Raw genomic sequence first — 16,672 nt, 5'->3', positions numbered from 1 at the left:
TTTCAGCTTCCTTTCATAGCAGGAGGAATGTGTTGACATTCAGTCTGTTTCACTGTGCTTCATAATTTTGGATTGTGAGCTCATCTTTTGAAGATTTTCATTTGTCAGTGTGAAGTCACAAGAAGTAATCACAAGAAGTTTAAATTGGAATCTTACAACTATATGAAAGCTTTCCTACCACTGTCAATTTTCAGGGGAGACTTTTTTTCCCTCCCATCCAGAGACCAGATCAAGAAAACAGACATCCACTCTGCTTCTCAGAGTGGGTTTTTTTTTTTCTTGTCAAGTTTTTTTTTTTTTAATGTTTTTGTAGTTTTAGATGGAAAGGGTGCCTTTATTTTATTTGTTTATTTTTATGTGGTGCTGAGGCTCAAACCTAGTGTCTCACACATGCTAGGCAAGCACTCTGCCACTGAGCTACAGCCCCGGCCCTTCTTGTCAACTTTTGCATGCTTCAAGGGTCTCAGCTTTACAATGGGATCTTGGGTCCATCTCCCCACCTCATGCAAGTCCTGGACTCACTTCCACTTCAGTGGAGCTGTTGAAACCCCAGCCTCTTGGTTGGAAAGGTTGCCACTTTCACTCTTGTACTCTGAAGTCAGAACACTTGCCAGTTCTATTTTTTTAATTTTCTCTCTTCTCCTTTCTTCCCTCTTCCTTTCCATCTCTTTAAATTCCTTCTATTTTTGTAAGCTTCTCCATCAATTCAGTATGATATTTGTCCATTCTACTAGCATAGTTTTCAGATTTTTCTCATCTGCTATATTGCTGGAAATGGAAGTTCCAACCATAAATATCTTTTTTTTTCTTATTCTAGGCTTTTAAGATTGAAAAAATTAACAGTGGGTCCTAGGCTATGAGAAAGAAGGTAGTATTTTTTGGCAAAAAAATCAAGGCTATGGTGACGTTTTGGGAATCATCCTTAGAGGATGATTTAGTTTAATTCTTTTTGGTCAGTAAAACTCAACAATATTTGTCCCCAAAACAGTTAACCTTGCTCCCTGACTTCTGGGAGTCTGCCAAGCTTGGCTTTAACTCTGTCTTTCAGAGAGTTTTCTCTAAACAAAAGTATTTGTAATTCCATATGTTGGACAGCCTTATGCTGTCCAGATTTAGTTGATGAAGTGAAACTTCATAGGTGGTCAGGGCTAACAGGGATCTTAGATCACCCACCTCAACTCCTCAGTTACATATGGGAACTAGGCTCCATGGGATGATGGGATCAGCCCAGATCACAGAGTGGTGGAAGGAGCTTCATCATCCAAGTAAGCTCCTTCTCTACCTCTTTCTTTAAGATGGTTTATTAGAAAGTATCCAAACCTGTGTGGTATGGAGTATCTGAGTACCAAACAATACATAATATATGGGAGAAGTCAAATGGAAAAGAACTGAAATTTGTGGAGTGCCAATGTAAGGGTCCGGCGGAGCGTCGGAGAAAGAGACCACACGAGACTAGCTCCATGCAATGGCAAGGGGGATTTATTAGGGATCCGTTCCAGCGCGCTGGGGCTCCGTGCTCACTCAAGAAGGGAGAGCAGCCCAGAGCCCAGAGCAGAGGTCAAGCAGAGCTTAAGTACACTTTTTGGAGAGGGCGGTGGGCTTTGCATACATCAGAACAAATCATCATGAGGCGCGGGAAAATTGAACAACAATTCTGAGACGTGATTAGTCCATTCATTGGCGGGAACAGTTTGGGCAGGGGTGATTGGTCACTTCTAAACGGGGTACACATTCAAACTGATTGGTTCTGGGGCCTATATGCTTACGTGCCATGCTACCTGGAACCCTTAGCTATTAAACAACCAGGGAATCAATGGAGATATTTACTGGGCAGTTCCCGCATTGTCCTAACAACTTTACAGAGATTACAGGTTCCGGGGATAGCAGAGGAATTGTAACAATAGACTTTTACCTTTTAGCCCAGGCCTTGTAATCTAGAAGCTTTACAATTCCCTAGTCTTTTACACTTTAACTCAGACTTTTGCAGCTTAGAATCAGCTTAGAAATTTTTACCTTTACACCACCATGTGCCAGGCAGTCCCTAGGCACTCAGTGAGTCTGATGTCCATGCCCTGGGGAGCGATACTGAGCACTGTACACAAGGTACTCTCCACCCCAAATACCTCTGGTTTAATCTAGCAGAAGTTAGGTCAAGATAACAACAGACCTAGAGCTTTCACTCAGAAGTCCTGGGACAGGCATAACTGAAGCGTAATTTTTTTTTCTGAAACTTTGCTTTGCAGGGACCTTGACCTCTGACCCCTACATTTTTGCCAACTCCTGGGCTCTGAGCAGTGGGGAACAGCGATGCGAACGAGCATCTCCTCCCAGCAGTCCCTGCAACAGCTCCTCTGGGGAAATGCAGAAGGTGGGTATAGCTTGGCCTGGATGTGGCCTGGATGATGTATGACTCCTGGAATTAAGAGGCAGCAGGACTTGGGTTCATGCCCTCCCTCTGGGGGAGGAATGGCCTTACCTATAAGTGCTGCTGGTTTGGCTCTTCAATGTGGGACTCCTACACTGAAAACTAACTATGGCTAGAGTTTAGTCAAATCTAATACTTTCCTGGCCGGGAACTCTACAAACGGTTCTGGGCTAATGATTAGGTTATAATGAGTATCTCAGTATACTTAAAATATGCTGCTATCACAAAATGTCTGAAACTAGGTAACTGAAATTTATTTATTATAGTTCTGGATGACAGAAAGTCCCAGATCAAGGTGCTGGTATTCAGTGTCTGGTGAGGGCAGTCCTGCTCTGCCTCTCTATAAAAGAAGAGCAAAAAGGTGTTGCTCAAGTTATTCCACTGGTGGGTCCTTGTGTTTCTCTTCAGGAGTTGGGCTCCACAGGTTCTTAAGTTTGCTTAAGTTCTAAAACTCTTTACTGTGTTTCTGTGGATTGGGAAGATAGTATATAATCAAGAAATATTCAATGAGTTGGATGATTACAAATTAGGGGGTGTTATCGAAGGACTGTAATGACCTCCCAGTACTAATACAGAATCCTTCACTTGTAGAAATCTGATTCACCCACAGGTACACATAAGTAGAGAAGGTCAACCCTCTCCTATTCCAGAAACAAAGTAATTCTGCCCCCGCCCCCCTTAGCATGAGAAAGTCTCATTATTAGTTGGTTACTCATCCAATGGATCTTCTTTATTTTCCTGAAACATTTTGAACTTCTGAACCAAGGAGTTATATTTATCAGGTCCAGGAAAATATCCTGGGTTGATGCTAAATCCAGCCACCTAAATTGTTAATACAGACAATTCCCAACTTGTAAACAAACACATTCCTGAAGACTTTTTTTTTTTTTTCCTTGGGTGATTCAGTGCTAGTCCTCCAGCTAGTCTCTGAAAGTCTGTATCCCTTGGAACATAGCCCAGAACAAGGCAAACTGAGATGAGGGTGCTGTCCTGTGCAAGCAGGGAGTTTCCTCTTTTTCCAGTTTGAAAAGTCTGAAGCTTGACCTTGACAGATCCTTGAGTTTCTCTCACCCCTGGGCTTGGCATTGTGCTAAGGGTTGGGTTTGGATCAGGCCATTAACTGACTTTGTAACTCTAGGCGAGACACATGCCTGCTGCACACCTGTTTCCCCCTATGTAAAACAGGCTAGGAATTGTTCCTGCCAGGGCCATTGAGAGGAGGAAGAGAAAAGTAATTTGTGTTGAATGGTTTCAGGTTGTTCAGCGGGGCTCATTGTTTGGGCTGCTATTATTATTGTTATTATTAGGTGACTCCTAGTGTCCTCCAGTAGTCCCATGTGTCATACTAGGGTGCCCAACCTTTCAGAGCGGGAATGGGGAGAGCAGATAGCACACATTGTACTTTAGGTATAAGCTGCACAATTCATTCTGGTTTTCCTCTCCTCCTTCCAATTATAACCAGTTTCCTTTTAGGTAGCTGAGCCCAGCTCGAGGTCAGAAGGAACACAAGGTGTCTAACATCTGCACATGCAGGTGGGCAGGCAACAGAAACCCACCTTTCCTCTAGAAGAGATTATTTACCCAGATGAATTCAGACTGAGTGCACCCCAGATGTCACGTGCAGCAAGGAGGACAAGGCCTTTTTAATAATTTCTTTCTCTCTTTATTTCTAAATTTACAGTTCTGTTGTTGGCTGGTGGGTCTTTCTTTTCTGCCCTGTTCTCTAGGTAGAGGTGAGGTTAGCAGGCCTTTGAGAGCTTATTAGATTTTGCAAACACAGGCCAGCTCAGGGTAAGTACTTGACAAATGTTCCCCACCCTCCTGAATACAAAGGGATAATCTCATTTATCCACATGAACTGGGAGGTGAAGAAGACAGGATTCTCAAGTAGAGAACCTGATACCCAGTAGGTCAGGTGGAGGAGGGAGACAAAGGGGAGGGAAAAATCTAAGAGAAGCCTTATTTGCCTCTAGGGGCATCTTTCTTTCTTTTTTTAATTGCTACTAGGGGCATCTTTCTAAGCTGCAGCTGTGTCTTGCTACTCGCTTTGTCTCCTGGGTGCATTAAAAGCCTTACTAACCAGTGTCCTGGGAGCAGCTTAAGAAATTGGGTACCTGGTTCTCGGGGTTGGGCTGAGGCTCTAAACACACCTAACCTCCCCGAGGCACAAATAAACTCCTTCAAGCTCAGAACTCAGTGGTTTCAGGTTGTTTATCTGAGAGGCCTGCTTTGTCCTCGGCCAATCAGACTGTGTTTGCCCACAGCTGGGGCTCCCTCATTGGCTGGGAAGCACAATGATTTATCTCCTGGGAGGTGATTAATGTGGTCTTTTGAATTATTCACAGTCTGCTTACTCCCACGGGGTCCCCAGGTTCAGAAGTCAGGTCTGGAAAATGGGGCCACCTTTACCAGTATATGCCACTGTGGTTCCACAGGCCATTTGGAGTGACAGAGGGTTTTGTGAGGGAAGCAACACTGACCTCAGAACTTCTTTGATAGCCACCCAAATCTATTCCCCCACTTTTCTGGTGCTTTCCTTCTTTCCAAGTCCTAGCAGCGATCAGCTCATTCCGAGAGCCAGGTCATGTTGCTTACACCTAGGGGGTGGATGTTTCCTTGTTATGCCAACAAAACCCAATGCTTCTCTCTACTGGGACTGATAATGGGTTGTTTGATTGCATGCAAATTTGCAGTTTTTTTTTTTTTTTCTCTTCGAACTGAGGGCAGGACTGCTGAAGTCTGGAGCCTCAAGCCATAAATGCTCAAATAATTGTTGTTAATTTGCAGATAACTCTACTGTGCAAGGCATATTGTAGAAAGAAAGAAACTCAGGTAGATTTCTTTTCTTTTTTTTTTTTTGAATTCAAAAAGAGCTGTACCTCATAAAGAAATGATGGCTTTGTTTCACAGTCCTGTGTGCAACATGAAGCCCAAGGTGTCAGGGGCTGGGCTTGGGGGCTGCAGTGAACCTGTATAGTGCTCCTGATATTTAGAAAAGGAGACTCCTCCCTCAAGACACTTTATCACCATTAGGTGGGAAACTGCCTTAGTGAACATTACAATTGTACATATCATGTATAGATAATGGATGGTGTCTACCATATAAATGGTAGTCCCTTGGTGTGTTGCCAGGGTGCACTGTGTGGCCCACAGTACTGGCCTTAGATCACCTCCTTCAGAGTGGCAAGACTGTCTCCTGCCTTTGCGGTTGCCATCAGAATGTAAAGGCAATTTCTTGCCTTTGGCTCCAGGAGTTTTCTCCATGCACTTTCTGGGAGAATCATCCATCAAACACACCAAACTCAGACGGGTATCTGGAGTGGAAGAAATTTCTTTTCATCAATGTTAGGAATTTGGGGTTCATAAAAACTCACAGTTGGATGAAATTCTAGAAGACACCTAATTCAACCTTTGATTACTGTATGAATGCTTTTGGTAAGCTGTACCCAGATAGACAAGGTATTCTGTGACCTTGATTTTAAGAGTCAAGTCCTTGAAACACCCTTGCTGGGATCTTTGCAGTCATCTTGCAGAGCTCAGCCCAAGGTGGTCCTCCTTGGCTCTCTGATAAATCCCTCCTTCCATTTTATGACCATTTGTAACTTATCTGTGTGTCCCCAAATACTGGAGGAACAAGGTTGTTTTTTCAGATTGGTTTCTCCAGGTCTGATGTGGGAACTTGTATCCAAATGTACTCCCATCAGTTACTTAGCAGCCCCAGATTTCCTAGTTCCCTCTGATCTCTGAGTTTGGTGTGTATTAAGTAAACACCATCCTTATTTTCTTCTTCTATTTGTCTTTACAGTTGTAACATCTCTTATTCTGCAGAACTCTTGCCTGCTCTGAGACAGCATGCTGCTTACCTGTTATTCCTCTTTCTCCAGGAAATCACCTGTCCAGTGAGCTAACATTTGTAACACCGGTGTTGACTTTGGATAATCATAACATAGCCCAAAGAGGAACAGAAAATATCCATTGTGTTGGAAACAAAGCAATTCACTCTTCATGTCCTCATTAAGTGATATTTATTTGAAAAGGATATACCAGATCTTTTTTCTTTTTCTTTTTCTGGTAGGGAGGATCAAACCCAGGGCTTTGCATATGTTAGGTAAGCACTGTATTACAGAGCTATATCCCCAGCCTGGACCCAACATTTTCTACCATTTCTGCTCAGAGTGGAGCTGGAAGGAGAATTTGCAGGCAGAAGGAAAGAATTTCAGCACAGGGAACTTGGCTGGGGTGCTAAATGCACAGGCAGAGCTGGGGACTGTCTGTCCTGATCCACTCCTGGCATCTCTGCCTCTTGCATTCACTTCACTGGATGGTTTACATCTGGAATAGACTCCTCTGGGTTATTGGGAAGAATTTCGTTACATTTTTATTCTCAGTAGAATAGTTGGTATTCAGACAATTGTGAGGGGAGAGAGTCTGGCCCTTGGAATTCAGCCAATCTCCGGGAAAGCCTTTGGAACCCAGGATCCCAGAGGAGGTATCTGTCAGATGACAACACCTTAACCTGGTTTTATAACAGGTGCCCACCCACTATGCCCCAGTGATAATCAACCCAGTATTGAGGTTTAATCACAAACACTCATATATCTTTTGCAGAGTGACAAGTGTTCTCTCAAGTCTTTCTTGAGTCATTGTCAGGCTAAGAAATTAGGACTTATTTCATGTATTTTTCCAAGGTCCAAGAATCCAGGGTGCATTCCCTGGGTTCGTCTAATACTCTATGTGTCCTTGTGTAAGTTACTTTCCTGCTCTGCACCTCAGTCTTCCCTCTCTAAGGGAAACATGGCTCTACTGACCATCCAAATGAGGAAGTACACTTCTTCTTTAGAATAAATCCACTTACCTGAGTGCCGTGTGGGAGAAGGGTCAGTGAGCTGGGTGCTGTGGTAGAACAGTGGTGGCCTCAGCCTTATAGTGGAGATCAGTGACCACCATGGAATCTCACAGATTTCCCTTGATTCAGCCAGAACTTAGCCTTTTAACTTTTAAGAAGGGTTGGATAAAGTCCCAGTATCCAAGCTTTCAGTTAAAATGCCTCCCTTAACAATCTCAAAATCCTGTGATAGAATTCCATTGGCTTTCCATATCTGTGGGTTCCACATCCTTAGATTCAACCAACTGTAGAAAAAATTGCATCTCTACTGAACATGCACACTTTTTCTTCTTATTAGCCCCTAAACAATATAGTATAACTACCATTTACATAGCATTTACATCGTATTAGATACTATAAATCTTTTAGATATGATTTGAAATATATGGGAAATATGTATAGGTTAAATACTCTATATGAAAACACTATGCCATTTTTTTTGGGGGGGGGTACCAGGGATGGAACTCAGGGGCACTCAACCACTGAGCCACATCCTCAGCTCTGTTTTGTATTTTATTTCGAGACAGAGTCTCACTGAGTTCCTTAGCACCTCACTTTTGATGAGGCTGGCTTTGAACTCCCAATCCTCCTGCCTCAGCTTCCTGAGCTGCTGGGATTACAGGCGTGCGCCACTGTGCCCCCCATTATGCCATTTTATACAAGAGACTTGAGCATGCATGCATTTTGGTATCTGAGAAGGTTGTAGGATCAATCCTATAGATATTGGGTGTTGACTATATTTCTTTGGTGGCTTCCTTTGCCTTCCTCCGTCCCCCTAGTGAAGACCAGAATGGGCAAAAAAAATGGGAAGGTGCCCATTAGTACCATACACAACTTATTGAGGTGTTTTGTATGGTTTAGGTAATTCTAAAAATGTGCAAGGCAGATCAAAGAAAAAAACACATAAAAGAAATTAAGCATGAAAGAGAATGACACAAATGCCATGGTAGGTCAGTAAATTTGCCAAACAAATGATAAGTGATATGGCAGCTCAGGGGAATCAGCTCCTATCATAGAGTTGATTATTTTTCCTTGTTGGGAGTAGGATGGTAGTCTGGTTCTCATTGGTCTGTTTTCCATCCCCTGAGCTTGGGAAGACCCCAAACTGGGAAGTGGAGAATAGTGCCTGGTCATTCTCTGTCCAGCCTGCTGAGCCCCATCCTGATCCCCAAGAACCACTCTGATGCCTCCTGGGAGGCCAGACAGAGGGTGAGGAGGGACCTTCTGAGGGCTCCACGGCTATCTCTGCTGTGACATATCTAATCACTCCACCTTTCGTGAGCATAATACCCTAACTGTTTTAGAGAGAAGAACCACCAACTCCACAAAATCCATCCATCTGTTGGAAATCTATCTCACAATTTCATGGTCAGAATCTTGACCGTGAGTCAGAATCTTGGAATGTGGGTGGGAATCTTAGGCCTGCCAAAAGTTATAAATAGAACTGGCAACCCTCTCCCGTCCACCCTTGCAGGCCAGCCAGTGAGAAACTTGCCTCTGCCCAGAGTGAATTCTTGAACCCACTACTTTGGACCAGTGCAGGTTCTAGGCGCCTCCACACCTCCCCCAGGGGCAGCCACAGGGCACCCCCGCCAGAGCTGGAAAGATCATGGCCCACTGAACAATCTTGCACTTTATATATTAGACTCCCCCTTTCTTTGTTCACTTCAGTCCTAGGAATGCCCTCCCTCCTTTCTCCTTCGTCAGCTGTTTGGGAACAAACACAATAGCTAAGCTTCAGATCTCTGGCTTTTGCTTTTTCTCCTCCCCTGCCTGCCTGCCACTGGGGAGCTGTGCTTGTTTTTTTTTCTCCCCAGCCCTTGAACCAGCCCAGCATCTCCAGGGAAGAGGCCTGGTCTTTTTGATGAACTGAAAATGTGATTATGATGGGCCACAATTGGGTCTGCACACCCACCCAGGCAGGGTGAGGTCATGGATTGATGGAGCTGGGGCTACAGCTCTCTCCCAGTTTCTGGCACCACCGACAGGAGATGAAACAAGACAGAAGTGGCTGGTGCCAGGCATTGGAGCCAGGGAGATGCTGGAAGTGCAAATTAGCTGACCCTTATTTTATGTCCCTGCCAGAATGGTTTAGCAGAGAGCTAAAGAGAAGCCACTATAGACAGCAGGCAAATGGTAATAGTTGTTATAAGTCCTTGATTGCTTTCCTGGTGTAATCTCATTTAATTTTATTTTGAAGCACCATCTAAGGTAGGCATTGCTATCGTTGTGTGTTAGGAGCAGGTTCAGCTGTGAGTGACAAGACACCTAAAACTAACAACAGCTTGCATAGTCTAGAAGTTTATTTTTCTTTCATGTAAAGAAATCTAGGGGAGATGTTCAGGGCCAATCCTGGATCCTATGGTGTTGGGATACAATGTTCTTTCATCATTTTTCTGTTGTCCTCAATCGGCATGGGGCGTCTGCTGCATGGTCCAAGATGCCAGCTCAAGCTTGAGGCATCACAGTCACATCCAAGCAGTTAGACAAGAAGGGCCAAGAAATAAGCAGTTCCTTCTTGTGAGGACAATCTTGGAAGTTGCTCAGGGTCCTTCTGCTTATATCTGATTGGGTAAAGCTTAGTTCTATGGCTATTCCCAGCTGAATGTGGGCTGAGAAATGGAATCTTTATTCTCAGTGATTATGTGCCCAAGTAAAAGCTAAAAATTGAGGTTCCTATGGCTAAGAAAGAAGGGAAGAAGAGCTTACTGGGCAACTTTCAATTTCTTCCACCTTAGCTGTCTTGTATAGGTGAGGAGATGGAGGTGTGGAGGGGTGAGATGATTTTCTTAAAGTCATACACTTTGGAACGATGGAGTTGGGACTCCAATCCAATTGTTTTTCTAGGACAGTTATACTCACTGTGCTGCACTGCCTTCTAATTCGATTGTTAGGAAACAAGATATATATATATATATATATATATATATATATATATATATATATATATATATATATATATATATAGAGAGAGAGAGAGAGAGAGAGAGAGAGAGAGAGAGAGAGAGAGACACTATGCAAGCCATTGTTATTTTTAGGTTTCTTGTTATTTATAGCTGAACCTACTCCTAACACACAAAGATAGCAATACCTACATTAGATGGTGCTTAAAATAAAATTAAATGAGATTACACCAGGAAGGCAATCAAGTACTTGCAATCAAGTACTTATAACAAGGGGCTGGGGTTATGACTCAGTGGTAGAGCACTCACCTCATACATATGAGGCCCTGGGTTCGATTCCTCAGCACCACATAAAAATAAATAAATAACTAAAATAAAGTTATTGTGTACAACTACAAAAATACTTTTTTTTTTTTTTAAAAAAAGTACTTATAACAACTATTACCATTTGCCTCCTGTCTATAGTGGCTATTCTTCAGCTCTCTGATATATATAGTGGAAAACCATGTATAGTCATCCCCTGGTTTCTGCAGGAGATTGGTTCCAGGACCTCGGTGGCTACCCAAGATACTCAGATACTAAAGATACCTCAGATACTGAGATCTCTTGTATAAAACGGCATACTATTTGATTATAACCTATGCACATTCTCCCACATACTTCAAATCAACTTTAGATTACTTATAATACTTAATACAAGGTAAGTGGTATATAAATAGTTGTTATATTGTATTGTTTAGGAAATAATGACAAGGAAAAAAAATCTGTACATGTTCAGTGCAAATGCAACCCCTCTACCCCTGGTATTTTCAACCCTCAGTAGGTTGAATCTATGAATGAAACCCTCAGATGATGACAGGCTGACCGTAATTTGGGGTTTGGTAACAAGTGACTGGGCTGTGGTGTGAAGCCAGGGTTTGAGCCTTGCCTTCAAAAGTGCAATGGTTCTTAAGCTGTTTAGTCTCAGGACCTCTTTATACTCTTAAATATTATTGAGGATTCCAAAGAGATTTTGTTTATTTGGGTTAAATCTCTTTCTATTTACCATATTAGATATTAAAATTGGGAAATTTAAAACACATTTATTAAGTCATTTAAAAATAATAAACCCATTATATTTAGCATAAATATTTAATAAAAATAAATTCCAGAACAAAACATTTTCGGGAGTGTTTTATAGATTTGCAAGTCTCTTTAAAATCTTATTGAAGAGAAATTAGCCAGATTCTCATATCTGCTTCTGCATTTAACCTGTTATGATATCATACATCACATAGCCTGAAAAAATCCACTGAACCCCCATAAAAGAAAGAGAGCACAAACAGCAAAAAGCATCTTTAGGAGAAAAATATGTACCTTGTAGACTCCTGGAGGACCTCAGAAGTCCTGGAGGACCTGCTAGGGGTGTACATTTGGAGAAGAATTGACCTAGTATATTCTTTACTTTTTCCTTGCTTCAGTTTCTATATCTGGAATATTGGATTAACCTAGTCTTTGTGGGATTTTCCCCTCACCCCAGTACTGAGGATTGAACACAGGGGTGCTTTCACACTGAGATATCCCCAATCCTTTAAAAAAATTTTAATATTTTGAGACAGGTCCTGGCTAAATTGCTGAGGCTGTCCTCAAACTTGCGATCTTCCTGCCTCAGCCTTCTGAGTAGCTGGGATTACATATGTGCACCCTCATGCCTGGCCACCTAGTCTTTGTCTGAGGAGATTTATGTTCTTTCAAGGTGTCTGCATGTCTCTGAATGCAGTTTATGAGGGAGTCTCTGAAACAACTTTCTTTAAATGGGCTACGAGAGTTTCCAGCTATGGAGGGGAGGCCAGATTTATTTGTGTCAGCTTTCTCTTAGTGCAGAGAGATAGGAAGAGAAGCTGCGGACGGTCTTCAGGCTGGGAATTTTCTCAGCAGACTCCTGTGGCTGGGTGGATCCTGAGAAGCCAGAAATGACTGGTCCAGGTCTCCAGCTTGCCTCCTGTGGGTCTGCTCCCTCAATGCCACTGATGTGCTTGAGCCCAAATCCCTACAGGAAAGGAAGGAACATGGAGACATTCCTAGGTGTTTTAATTAGCTTCCCAATACTGTAAAAAAATTACCCAAGATAGCTTAATAAGAGAAAAGCTTTATTTTGGCTCATGGTTTCAGAGGAGCAGGTGGCAGAGGAGACCTGTTCACCTCATATCAGCTAGGAAGCAAAGAGAGAGAGAGGAAGGGCCCAAATCCACTACAACCTGACTTCCTCCTACTAGGCACCCCCTGCAGCACCCCAGGCTGTAGACCAGGCCCTCGACTCATAGGCCAAACCACAACTGTAATTGGGGATGACCTGGATAAGGTGAACACAAGCTTCTCACCATATCCTAAGTGGACAGAGAAACCTGGACAAATGACAAAGGTGCCTGCAAATCCTTTACTCAGGGAATAACACACGGAAAGGTCCGAATGCTGGGCCCTGGCAGAGGATATCAACTCCTTCAAGGAGAGCTCCATTAGGTTTGGAATCTGATGGGGGCACTAACCTCAGGCAGTCTGGCAACCCTGGGCTGCAGTCTCAGGGTTTCACTATAATTACTGTTTCTCCCCCTGCCATAGCAGATGCTTTACCTGGGATGCCCTCTCTCCTGCCATATACCCAGATGTTGTCCAGGTCTGCTCAGACTTTGCCTCCTTTTAGGAAGCCTCTCCAGCTGCAGGTTTATTCTAGCTGCGAATGGCTGAACCATTGGGAGGATGTTTCTAAACCGGGACCAAGTCTTCAGACTATGTGTACATAGTCCCATGGAAACACCTGGTTCAGATAGATTGCAAGCCCCTGAAGGACCTGAGAGTGAGACTTAGGGATGGATTCACTGTTGTTAAGCTCGATCCACTTCCTAATTGCCTGTTTTGTGCACGCTGGAGCTATAACTCTTCTCTTTGAAAAGCCTGCAGGGAAATGGAGGAGAGAGCCATAGAAATGGATAATTCCAGTATAAGAATGGAGGTACCCAGAATGGGACAGGGACCAAGTCTGACTTCATGGGGCTCCCTCGTTAGGCTTTATGAGGGCTGGGACTGAGTCTGTGTGCTTTCTATTTCATTCCTTGTGCCTGGAACAGTGTGACCAATGGAACAGAACATCAGGATATGTTCAGGAAACCATGAGTGATGCATGGAGGTTGGGCTCAAGTCATGGAGGGCCTGGCCTTGCTGCTTTCCTAATGAGTCAGAAATTTGCCCTTTAAGCTGGAGTGTGACATAGTTGTATTTTATTTTAATTTTTTTAATATTTATTTTTTAGTTTTAGGTGGGCACAACATCTTTATTTTATTCTTATGTGGTGCTGAGGATCGAACCCAGCGCCCTGCACATGCCAGGCTAGCGCGCTACCGCTTGAGCCACATCCCCAGCCCGGATTTGTATTTTATATCCACTTGATATACTGCTGGGGACCTGGAGGCCACACCAACAATGTTTGTGGAGTGAACGTTTTGGTCACCACTTACTTGCCAACGTCTCCGCCATGATTCTGAGAGTTCGGATGTCAATTCCATCTTGGGTTTATTTATGGGACCTTTCTCAGGACCTGACCTGGCATGGCAGGGCTACCTATAATAGAACAGGGAAGCCTGGGAGTGGCAGAGGTAGCAAGCTGCACATATCACTGTAGTCCAGCCATGGAGGGAGGGCAGATTGGGTTGCAAGTGCTGGGCAGATATAAGGATGTCCTGCCTTCCCTCAGACTGTGGTCACTCTGGTAGACCAAGTTGAGGCCAGGGCTGATGAATACTGGAGGGTAAGGTGAGAGGACAGATTTTTTCCTTTTGTTTCTGTTGAGAGAGAAGCTCTAGCTGGATTTCAAGTATGTAGAGTGGAAGCCAAAGAAATTGTTCTAAGAAGGGAGGTGGCTGTTTTTGCAGAAATCACTCCTGTTCTTCAAGCAAATATTCAGAAGTCACCTTTCATGCTAAGACTTTCTATAAAACATTTAATACCTCCAGGGAGCTCCCAGGAAATATGCTGGAGTACTGTTCCCATTTTCCCTTGGAGCTGGGAAAAGGTGGACCTGGGCCAGCTGGAGGTGGGCCAAGCTGGTCTCTGCCTGGCTAGGGCTCTGGGGAGGGTGGATGCCGGGACTCCAGGGCTCTCTTCTGATTGACTGATACTGTGTCCTGACCAGTGAGGACCTTTGATTTTGTGACCCTGTACCTTTAAGAGCTGACGGTGCAGTGCAGGGACTGCTCTGAGCCATTGTCTTATAGACCCAGAGATGCTCTATAGGACCATAGCTGCTCCTCTGCTCACCATCTTAGAAAAATCCTGGTGGTTTGCCCTTTTGATATTTTTCCCTTCAGTTCTAAATTGTGGGTGGGGAAAGAGGTAGCAGCTGACCTGTTCTGGAACACCTTCACCTCCCCTCTGAGAGGTCTGTGACCTCATTCTTTGAGTGGCATTTTGATGGGGACAGATTGTGTAGTGAAATGGGAAGAAATAGACCCAGGCCACATCCTCCCTCCCCGAACCTTAACTTGACAGTAAGGATGGACCTTCTTACATCTTCCTATTACAAAGAAGACGGGTTCCTCCCCACTTCTTTGTCTTGGAGGAGTGTGAACCTCCCAAACAAACATGTATAAGCTGGGCATGGTGGTCCACATCTGTAACCCCAGTTGCTCTGGAGACAGAAGCTGGAGGACTGCAAATTTGAGGTCAGCCTCAGAAGCAGCAACTTAGTGAGACCCTGGCTCAATTAAAATAAATATAAAGGGATATAGGTCAGTGATAGAGTGCTTTACTAATATGCATGAAACCCTCTGTTCAATCCCCAGCACCCTTAAAAAACCAAACAACAAATCCCCTGCTCCTCTGCTCACCATGGACCAACCAAGATACTCAGGAAGTGATAATTTAGTTGTCATGGTGACCTTTCATCCTGGTATAGTCCAGGGAGATGGAGATGGGAGAAAAGAAACAAAGGTGTCCTGTTTTTCTGGGGACATGTTTACCATTCTGGATGATAAACCTAATGGAAGGAGAGACATATAAGGAAACTCTCTGGGCCAGAGATGAGTGATGATGATGACGATGATGATGATGATGATGATGATGATGATGATGATTTAGGGTCATCATTTATTGGGATAAACAATTTCCATGCATGATTTCATTCAGTCTGCACTCCAGTCTTACTAGATAGGAACTATTCTCATTCTCCCCATTTTACAGAGAAGAGAGGTTGAATAGTGAGTCCAAGCTCACACAGCCAGCATGTAGAAGAGGCTGAGCCTAAATCAGGGCTCAGATGTAGAAGTCATACTGAGGCCAAGACAGCCTGTTTGCTGCTCTCTCTCTTTGCCTCCTGAGACCTAAATGGCCCCAGGGCCCATGAGAGTAGTCTTTGCTCACTCAGTGCCTTCAACACCTGCCTGTGAGGTAGTGTGAATATTGCTATCATTCCCTTTCTACTCAAGGACACCCTTCTCCATGAGGTGAACTATTAGCCTAAGTCCCCACTTCCAGTGAGTGATAGAGCTGGGCTTTTAGATAATGCTTTGCATGGCCACTTGGGGGTATGGCCCTAGTAGGATCTCAAGAAGGTAGGACTGGGTCTGGGTGCTGCAGCACCACCCAGAGCAGTTGCTTGCTTTGACCCTTGAGACATCTGCTATGAGTGTAGCCAGCAGCCTGCACTGGTAGGAGCTGCCTCTAAGGCCCACAGGGAACCAGCCATTCCCAGCTGGGCCTTGGATCTCTGCTGGGTGTGAGGCTGCATCTGCAACATTCTGTCCTGCTTGCCTGGTTCAGATTGTAGACTGTGCAGGCCAGGAGGCAGACAGGGTCCCAGCACAGGGCTGTTGTGGGAAGGACATTGATTTCTCTAGGAACATAGAACATTCCTAGTATAAACAAGGTGGATCCTGAGGATGGTGAGCAGGCCAGATCAAATTTCTATTCCTCTGGGATTTTCATGGTATCACAAAAGAGGGGGCCCACGAACAGATTCTTGGCTTTTGGCTCTTGATTCATGTAAGCTTGCTGTGACACTTCTTTGTACAGTTTGGGCAGATTGGATTTCCCTCTTTTTCAAACTGGTAATATCTTCCCTCCTTTTTAAATTTTCTTTTTTAACCATTCCCTTTATGAACCCTGATTGGTCCCAGTTTACCCTTCAGAGTTCAGCCCTTTCATGTAGATGCTCTTGTACTTTTTCCTGTTTAGCTGGAGATTGTAAGTCCTTTTACTAATGCTGGCTTGCAGTAGGAGATTATACATATATATGAAAGAAATTATGCATGAATAAAATTGTGGGGATCATTTATATTGTCCATATTGTATAGTGTCAAATCTAAGACAACATTGGTTCTAATGCACATCATTGTTCCATGTATCATTGAGAAAGAAAAAGCATTTGAAGCATGATATCCATTGTAAGATGCATCTCAACTTCAGAAACTGGGGAAAAGGTGGCCATTT

The 16,672-nt window shown here is 43.8% G+C and overlaps 1 protein-coding gene across 1 annotated transcript in view; it reads left to right on the top strand.

Annotated features, from left to right (window-relative positions):
* VWF (von Willebrand factor) overlaps window positions 1-16,672 on the top strand; it is a 177,036-nt gene that overhangs the window by 16,764 nt on the left and 143,600 nt on the right. The window contains exon 6 of the mRNA XM_081309814.1: window positions 2,244-2,368. Coding sequence (XP_081165940.1) covers window positions 2,244-2,368 — 125 coding nt within the window. The remainder of the gene's footprint in view (window positions 1-2,243; window positions 2,369-16,672) is intronic.

This window comes from Spermophilus citellus (assembly GCF_964194105.1).
Source record: "Spermophilus citellus genome assembly, chromosome: 10".
Classification (NCBI taxonomy): Eukaryota; Metazoa; Chordata; class Mammalia; order Rodentia; family Sciuridae; genus Spermophilus; species Spermophilus citellus.
This window is presented reverse-complemented; position numbering and strand designations above follow the sequence as displayed.